The sequence below is a fragment of the Engraulis encrasicolus genome, chromosome 14 (assembly GCF_034702125.1).
Source record: "Engraulis encrasicolus isolate BLACKSEA-1 chromosome 14, IST_EnEncr_1.0, whole genome shotgun sequence".
NCBI lineage: Eukaryota > Metazoa > Chordata > Actinopteri > Clupeiformes > Engraulidae > Engraulis > Engraulis encrasicolus.
In genome coordinates this window covers 4,636,705-4,646,752 of record NC_085870.1, presented here as the reverse complement: position 1 = coordinate 4,646,752, position 10,048 = coordinate 4,636,705, and the positions used below count along the sequence as shown (strand labels likewise).

General features: G+C 41.1%; 1 protein-coding gene across 1 annotated transcript; it reads left to right on the top strand.

The window, feature by feature from the left end:
- Window positions 1-1,676: 1,676 nt before the first annotated feature.
- LOC134462948 (exostosin-like 2) lies at window positions 1,677-7,595 on the top strand. Its single transcript, XM_063216218.1, has 4 exons — window positions 1,677-1,938; window positions 4,428-4,498; window positions 5,798-5,901; window positions 7,220-7,595. The coding sequence occupies exons 1-4, from the start codon at window positions 1,692-1,694 to the stop codon at window positions 7,593-7,595; spliced, it is 798 nt and encodes a 265-aa protein (XP_063072288.1). The 5' UTR covers window positions 1,677-1,691.
- The last annotated feature ends 2,453 nt before the right edge of the window (window positions 7,596-10,048 follow it).

The following is a 10,048-nucleotide window of genomic DNA, read 5'->3' as shown; positions in this document are numbered from 1 at the left end:
CCTGGCCCCTCCTCCGTGGAGAAAACGATAAAGTTTCCCAGCTGTCAGCCTCGCCACAACAACTTTTGAGGGACTGTTTTTCATTCACCATCCCAATTGCAAATGAGAAAAAGACTTTACAATTGAGCTTTTGCACGATATTGAAATATAATGCTGTTGTCAGTGATGTCATCATGACGAGAAGCAAGTGGAGGAGGCAAGTGGAGGAGGCAAGGTCGCATATTAAAACGCACTCTCTGTCACTACTGCCATCTACTGTGTATCACACAAGCGAGTACACCCCTCACATTTCTGCACCTTTGCAAGCATTTCATCATTTCATGGGACAACTTTGAAGCACAGCAGTGGCCTAACGGTTAGGAAGTTAGGCTTTCAATCTGGGGGCTGTAAGTTTGAATCCCACCTGACCTCTCCCTACACCTCCATCCATGGTTGACGTGTCCTTGAGCGAGGCACCTAACCCCATAGCTCCAGTTGCTTTGGATAAAAGTGTCAGCTAAGAATGTAATCTATAACAACTTCAATTTTTTGTTCACTTAAAGTAATTGAAAATAGATTCATTAATGTCTCAAAATGTACCTTTAAAAAGTGAGTACCTCCTATGCTCAAGTCATGATCTGCTTCAGTAGTCTACTAGTCAGTACTGTACATTCTTCTTATGGTTTGTTTCTTTTGGCGAGTTTCAGCTTTCTAATATTGACGTTCATGCAACCCCAAAACACCCTTTCTACACTCATGCTTGGTATTAAGAGACTTGTCTTTGTACACACTGGGTTAGCAGCACCATAAGCTTGACACTATCTAAACAAATGTGTTTATGTTGTGTTTATGGGACTTTTATTTTGTTTTTTACAATCATTTTATTATTGTTATTATTATGTCTTCTATTCCTTTCACCTATTAACATAGCCTAATTGGAAACATGACATCTGCATTGCATGGACTATTTCAAGTCAAACATGCATTTATAGAGTATGTACTTAACATTCAGAGTACTTAAAAAAACAGTAAGCAAACAGTTAACCAAACTGCAAGTAAGTCAAGAATATTTTATCATGTAGGCCTATGTCAACACAGAAAATAAATGTGACTGTGTAGGGATCCTGTGTAGGGATGTGGTCGCCTACTTGAGGGATATAGCCCTACTTGATACACGTTATTTACCGGGACAATATATAAAACAGTAAAAGTACAATGTGGTTGTTGCGATCCTGACAGTCTCAAACCCATTTTAAAGCCTGCGCGGTGAGATGGGAAATGTAGTGCACACGGGGTAACGCTGCGCTCTCACTCCTGAGGAGGCAGAGGCAGTCCGTTACAATATAGTATATACTTTTTAAAAATTATTCACGAGAGGTGCCGGATCAGGCAAAATAAGTCCCGGAACACAGGGGGGTCAAAATCACGAGGTGGGGGATCCTGTTCCGGCATATTCTGGGACCAATTAAACACTGTACATACCCAACCTGAGAAACCAGTTTTCTATTTAGTCTGGCATGGACATAGTACGGCTACATAGTACCTGAGTGATCAGTTTATGCAGGATGGGTCTTACTGGACAGGTGTCTCGTATGCTTGTAGCTCTCTTGGTCCTTGTCGGGGCATTGCTGTGGCTCTATGCTTCCCAGCCCGCAGCCCAAAGGCCTACAGACCACAGTAGAGTGGTAGGTGTCAACTCCTCTGCCAAAACTATGGACTCCTTCACCATGATCATGCCGACATACAAACGGACAGACATCATGCTGAAGCTTCTCCAGCATTACCAGGCAGTGCCTCAACTCAAGCATATTGTGGTTGTGTGGAACAACATTGGACAGGAGCCACCGCGGAAGACGTGGGAGTCCCTTGGTCCCCATCGTGTCTCGGTACTGTTCAAGGAGCAAACGCTTAATCGGGTGAACAATAGGATGCTGCCAGCTTCAGAAATAGATACAGAAGGTAATATCTATTTATTGTTTTAACTATTTTTTTGGTCCTGCTGGTTAATTTCTATTGTAGGCTAGTTGTTGTCCATGACACAGATAAGCTACAGTAGGCCTACATGGTCTGATGGTATTTTTCTTGATGGTATTAATCGACTTTAATCGATCAATGCATTAATCGATTAAAAAACATTAATCGCAATTAATCGGCAATTCAACTGACAAGATACCCAGGTGAAATGGGCATGTGAAGAGTGTGTGTGAAGAGGGGTATGAATAGTGGGAGTATTTAAATCACCTTTGGATTAAAGAATGGAAATGAAATTAATTTACATGTGGTATTTTATCTCAATTTTTAATGAAAATTTTTAGAGTAAGTAGTTTTTTCCAAAGAAACATTGAGATTTCGGGGGGAAAACGCCACTTATCACTTAATCGTAAGTCGATTGATAAGGCTATCAACTAATGATTAATGAATTAATCGTTAATTTGCATCCCTAGGCCTGACCAGCCTGATCTCCAAAAATTCTGTGCTCCTGAACACGGATGTTAGGGACACGAAATCCGTGTCCAAGAGCACAGATTTTGCCAAAATTCCGTGTTTCTGGACACGGAATTGTTTTCCGTGCTCCTGGACATGGAATTGTTTTCCGTGATGGGCACACGGAAGTGCTTTCTATAGGCTATTACCACAGCACTGTGTTAACTCTATCATTAGAAAATACATACCAAATGCTAATCCTAAAGAAAATAATGCTATAGTAATTTAAGTTGTGCCCTGCCCCTGACCAAAACATTCCCTAACCTTAACCTGTCATTAAAGACATATTTTTGAGAAATACCTTTTCCAGTTGGTTGCTAGGCTATCAAACTCATATAATGAATGAAAGTAAACTAGCTGTGTCCAGACCAAAACAATCCCTAATCCTAACCTGTCAGTAAGAAATGTTTTTTTGAGAGAACATATTTGAAATTAGAAAAATCCTGAGAAAACACAAGACTGTGGAAATAGCCTATAGAAAGCACTTCAAACAATTCCGTGTCCAGGAGCACGGAAAACAATTCTGTGTCCAGGAGCACGGAATTTTGGCAAAATCCGTGCTCCTGGACACGGATTTTGTGTCCTTAACATCCGTGTCCAGGAGCACGGAATTTTTGGAGATCATGTTGGCCTGACCACTATACTGTATAAATACCCAATATTATCAAAACAAATACTTACAATAACCATAACAAATTACAAATGTCAATAGCATTCTGCTATAAATGGTTGACTAATGGTTTGTCGTGCATCTATAGTAGGCCTTTGCAATTGATTTAATAATAATAGGCCTATGTGTTTATAGCCTAATAGCGTTGTAGTTGAACAAGTAAATAGTTAAACATTTCTTAGTTAAATATTTAGTAATATATTATCATCAACAAAAGCTTAGATAACATTTTATGATTTATTTATTAATGTTATCAGTGTTAATAATAGTATTATAGATACACAACAAACCATTAGTTAACCCTTTATAGTGGAAGGTTATTGCATAGTGCCATACTTTAAAAAAAAAAAAAACTGTAGCATCTGCACTTCTTGTTCTGTATATTTCCTGTGTACTTTGTATCTGCTAGTGATGTTGGCTACGATTATGTCCTCGATTGTGAGGCGCTTTGGTTAAAAAGAGTCTGCCAAATGCAGTGTAATGTAATGTAATTGATTGGGGCTGTAATTGACAGTCGTTCTGTTGTGGTTATATTAGCCTACAGTTTTATTGATTGCTTTAACACAGTAATCATTCCAAGAAGTGCATTTTCATAACTGTTTCATAACACAGTAGGCCTATTGCAGTCCATTAAGACTACCAGTCAATCATTACAGAATATCAGGAAAAATACAACATATGACTATATCATTCTGACACAATTAAACATGGCTTGAAACTGTTATCTACTTAGCTTTCGTGCCATTTTTGATTAGGCAGTGATTCACACTATCTGATGAAGATCTATACACTGAAAACGTGCACGTCCCACAAAAGGCTTTGCATAAAAACTTGGAAGTGTGAGATTCCTTTCCTATCTTACAGAACTAGGCTAGTATCAAAAATGCCTTCTTGCAAAGAACTTGATTGAAAATCAGGATGCTTTGGTACAACGTTGTTTATTGTTTATTTATTTGTTCTGATTTTGGTCTAGAAAATAGTTATTGCGAAAAAAAAATAGGCCTGCATAAAACACAACCTATCACTGCAGAGAATTTGCATGTCAGAAAATAAGTAAAAGAGTCCATACTCCATGCTGAAAATAAACAACTTAGACATCATGTCTGAACCCTTGCGATAATTGACCATGCTAAACCATGATTTCATGGTTTTTGAGCAAAAACTGTCATTTGACGTCACTGGGCATTAATTGGTTAAATTAAATACATGCAAGTTATTTTTGTAAAGTAACATTCCAATCTGGATTAATCTAATATTTTTTATTGACTCATTATTTTTTCTCTCTCTCTCACAGCTGTGCTAATGCTGGATGACGACTTACAAATTAGTTCTCCTGATGTAACGTTTGCCTTCTCTGTCTGGAAGGTATGGTGTAAAGTCAGCCTTTTGCTCACCTCTACTTTTCACATATAGAGCTTGAAAGTGAGGTCACTTCCCCCGATTTCATGGGACCTCAACGTCGTTTTCAGCCGAAAATCGTAACATGTAATCCAATGGCGGTATTAAAATGACATTTCAATCCCCTTCGAGTTGTGCCACGAGCTCCACATATGTTGTTTCTGATATTTTTGTTTAATTTTTCGTACGAACCCCCAAACTTTTTAGAAAGCTGTCTTTCTTCACATTTTTCATGCCGACGGCCTCGGAACAATACATTGATGCTTCTGCATGAATAATCTTTATCTAGCCTCTTAAACAGCATATTTGTAGCCCAGCGCATATAATGACAGAGATCAGAAGATATTTACTCGCTACCATGTTAGATGGTCAGCTTAGGTCCCGTGAAATGCGGAACTAAGGGGCGGAACTTTCAAGCTCTATATCTGTACCAGGAGATGTGGTTGTGCGCACAACAACCTCCAAACGCTCAACATTAAACTGTTCCAAAAATATTTTTGACAAAAAATCAGTGTTTGGAGTTGAGATGAACTAACAAATTGCTTATTAATATACACGTATAGCTCTTTTAAAGTAACAATGCCTCTTGTCTTCCAGTCATCAAAGACGTTTTAAAAGTGTTTTACTCATCCTTTGTCCAAAACATTGAGGCCCTTAAAGGGACACTGTGCAGGAAATGGTCAAAAAAGGTACTGCAACTATGCTGCTCATTGAAACTGGGCTGCCTATTGTCAAATTTGATCTTTACATGAAGAAAAGGGACACTTTGCAGGAAATGGTCAAAAAAGGTATTGCAACTATGCTGCTCATTGAAACTGGGCTGCCTATTGTCAAATTTGATCTTTACATGAAAGTTTACTAAGTAAAAAACAAATATTTTCTCGCATGGTCCAAGTAGAGTCATTTTTGCAGCTACAAATGGCTATTTTTGGAAATTCAAAATGGCGGACCATGGAGAAGATCCCCCTTTTCATGTATGAAAAGTGCAATTTTTCCAGTCATTATGAATACTTAGAATTTGATGGTGGTGGTAAGTATTCATGAAAAAGGTAACATTAGTGAATGGGCAGCATGAATTCTAGAAATAAACAGCTAAAAATCTCACACAGTGTCCCTTTAAAGTTTAGATAAGATGATTGCCTTTGTATCTATTGCCTAATTTTGAAATCTTGGTCACTTGGTCACACACACACCCTGTGTGACACTGTAATCTCATTCCAGTCATAACGTCCACATTGTTTATTGTCTCATTCCTCATGTAACCAGAGATACCCTGACAAGCTGGTGGGCTTTGTGCCACGGACGCACGTGACCACAGCCCCCGGCGTGTACGGCTACAGCTACAACACAGAGGCAGCTGGAGGTGTCAGGTGACTTCATCAATACCTTTCATTCCTAGGGATGGGTAAAAAAAATCGATTTAATCGATAATCGACCGATTTCATTTAAAATTCACATAATCGACACAGGGCACAAAATCAGTTATAACACAGAGGCAGCTGGAGGTGTCAGGTGACTTCATCAATACCTTTCATTCCCATACTCTTACCTTGGAGTAATGCAAAGTCAGAAAGTCTGGAGCTCGCACTCAAAAAAAGAGATGCCCAAATAAAGTGGGTTTTTAATGATCTCACATATGCCGTGCTATATTTACAAAAGTGCAAACGTTTCGGGTGATCCCATCCTCAGTGCAAAAAGGATGGGGTCACCTGTGCACTGAGGATGGGATCACCCAAAACGTTTGCACTTTTGTAAATATAGCACGGCATATGTGAGATCATTAAAAACCCACTTTATTCGGGCATATTTTTTCAAGTCGTTTTTTGAGTGCGAGCTCCAGACTTTTTGACTTTTCATTACTCCATATTCCAAGCCAACGCACCACCACCACATAACTAAAGCCACATTGAAAGGCGCAGGCCATCTTTTTTAATTTTTTGCATACTCTTACCTTGCCCATTTTACACCTTTATGCTTACTTTGCATTTCATCATTTCGTTGTGAACTTTTCATTTCGCAACATACACGCCACGTCATGATATCAAATGTGCATTGAGTTAGGAGTTTTGAGGTGCAGTGCGTTAGGCCGGGACTCACTGATTCGATTTCGGTACTTACCGCTTACGTCATACGACCCTAACCCTAACCCTAACCCTAACCTTAACTCTAAACCTAACCCTAACCCTAACCTTAACCCTAAACTTAACCCTATCCTTAAATTGCTTTTTTGAAATGTTTGATTACCATGTGACGTACCACGTAAGTACAGAAAGGGTGTCAAACTAGTGGGTCCCGCGTTAGACCACCATGTAGGCTAGCAATATGCCCCAGATACGGTAATTTCCCAACCCCTCTCCATCTCTCTCCCACTCATTGCTGTTTGCGGTCCAATGAAGGTGTCATTACAGCCAATGCCTTAGCCATTTGAGTCACAGCCAGGGCCCCTTTTGAAGTTTTTTTTTTTATATATATATATATTTTATGGGCTTTTTATGCCTTTATTGACAGGACAGTATGAGATGCTGACAGGAAGTGAGTGGGAGGGAGAGATGGGGGAGGATTGGGAAATGACCCCGTCCGGACTCGAACCGGGGTCCCCATGGGCATGAAAGCCCAAATGTGGGGGGGCTTAGCGCGTTGCGCCACAGCGCCCCCCTGAAGTTTTTAAAGTCTGTTCTGCTGTTTCAGGTATTCCATGACTCTGACAGGCGCTGCGTTCATCCACCGTCGCTACCTACAGCTCTACCGGGAACAGCCCAGACAGGTGATTGACATGGTGGACAATGGGCAGAACTGCGAGGACATCACCATGAACTTCATCGTGGCCCTTTGGCTGGCAAAGCAGCAGGACGGCGGCGAGTCGAAAGCCCGAGCAGCAGCCGTTTACGTGAAGGCCTTGGACATGCAGAACCTGGAGGGCGACACCAAGAGCGGGTACCACGGACTGTGGCACAGGAAGGACCACATGGAGCAGCGCTCGTACTGCCTAAACCAGCTGGCCAAGACCTATGGCAGCATGCCGTTGGGCTACTCCAACCTCATGCTAACCCGTAAACATCAATAGATCCCCCCTCCCACTGGTGTAGATTACTTTTTTTGTGGTGGGCCTACTGTGTATTTGAGCTTTTTTAATTTTTTTAGATGGGTATACTGTATATATTTGTGCTATTCTAAATAATGGATCAATCAATTTTAGGTGGGTATACTGAAATCCCTGAAATTTAGAAGTGGGTATACTCCGTATACCCGCGTTCTACGTAGACTACACCACTGCTCCAACCTCATGCTAACCCGTAAACATCCATAGGTCCCCCCTCCCACTGGTGTAGTTTACTTTTTTGTGGTGGATACTGTGTATTTGAGCATTTTTTTTAAGATGGGTATACTGTATATATTTGTGCTATTCTAATAATGGATCAATCAATTTTAGGTGGGTATACTGAAATCCCTGAAATTTTGAAGTGGGTATACTGCCGGGGTGGGGAACTTATGTCTCAAGGGCCGTTTGCAGCCCTGGAGGGCGTTTTATCCGGCCCCTGATATAATCATGCCGTTGCGCTACTCCAACCTCACCATGCTAACCCGTCAACATCCATAGGTCCCCCGGAAACCGGGCCCCTCCTGTGCACAGCAGGGCGGCTGACAGCATTTGGCTGGGCCCAAGACAAAATGATCTGAAAAGTCTTCTTCTCACTCAAGATGATGGGGAGTGGGGACCCAATTCTGTGACGGTGACCACCTCCCACTCCTCCCTGCCAGGGCCCGGCACAGCTAACCCCGTTCGTTCCCCCCTTGCTGACTGCCCTGATCCTGTGCACAAATTTTGAGATTCCAGGGGCCTCCTTTATCATCAGTTCGTAGAATGCCCTCTAAATTGTGTCCTACGAGTGAGATATAGAATGGTCGCAAGTACAGAAAAATCAGGATTTATCAAATGTGCCAATTTGGGTCTTGTACGATGGTTTCCTCCCCAAAAGCCACCCAAAACGATCATTTTGAGGATTTGGTACGATAATTCAGCATTTTCCATCTGGCAACACTGAATCAGTTCGTAAACCTAGGCTACTCTAGAGCATCAACACACCGAATCTGGGACAAATCCATCCAACTGGTCAAAACAAAAACAAAACTTGTCAAGGGCAAAGTTATGCTCAAAACAAAAAATCGGTCATCTTGAATTTAGCCATCTTGAAAGTGTTGGCCTCCAAAATCTAATCAGTTCATGGACCCACTCTAGAGCATCCACCAGGGCTGGACAGGGACCACAAACAAGCCCTTTTTGGCATAGACGAGTAGGGGTGGGCGGTATGGCCAAAAATGTATACCTCGGTATAATTTTAGCCACGGTATATATCACGGTATATATCACGGTATTGTACATTTGTGTATAAAATGTTAAAATTAAGCGTTTTGTGGCAAAATGACCAAAACACCATTTTTTGCATTTTATTTTTGGAAATGACTGGTCAGACATTGTTTTATCTATGTGGGAATTCTTGTCATTCAAATAATTTGAAAACATATTTTTAAACTTTTAATCTATAACTATAACTCTACATCTATTGCAGTAGACGGTATGAGACAAAATCTCTATCATTGATGAAAAAATACCGCACACGATATTATACCGCGGTTACCGCCCACCCCTATAGACGAGTCCCTCTCCCCCCAACCCCCAGCAATTATGATGGGCTCACTCAGGGCCGTAGGCTACACTACAAACCAGTTAGAGCCAACTCAGGCTATTTACACAGCACACAGGATACAAGTCCTATACACAGCACCCCTGAGGGGTGCAACGACTAAACCCACTTCCCCAAGCTACCTAGCCACAGCCTGGCCAAAAGTTAATAAATAATATCACAAAAAGGATAGAAAGGAAGAAAACAAACAAACACAAAGCTGGAGATGGTTTTACAATGTGGCCAAACACCACAGTCAAGCGAGCCTGGTATTCACGTTCTGACTAGACTGAGTCTCTTTTGAGAATATGACCTCACAACAACTATATTAAAAAAACAGTGGTTGCATTAGCCTTCTGTAAAGACAACACATGAGAGATACAATCGTTAGTCTCACATCTAGTCATTTGAATTGGAATATAGCCTACCACCAGAAGAAATGCATTTGCTATGCAGGTGGTAAACCTAATAGGCTCAGACAGGGCTGTAGCCAGACATTTTCAAATACCGAGATCAAATACTATTTTTTCTTCTAGTGCTGCTATTTTATTGCACATAGTGGTTCTTAACCTGGGGTGCGGGCACCCCCTGGGGGTGCGCCAGAGATTCTAGGGGGTGCGCGGCATTTTGTTTGTGTTGAGGTTGTGACCAAAATTTTGCTTGCAAACGTTATAGTTCGGACCAAATTATAACATGTTATGGTCCCTATTTTAAGTCATTAAGGTATTGATAAATGTCTCAAGCAAGAATCATTGTAATTCATCATTTAAACCATGTTTATGTGCATATACACATGTGGAAGTTTGTGTTGGGGGTGCACGGCTTGTCTTCGGCA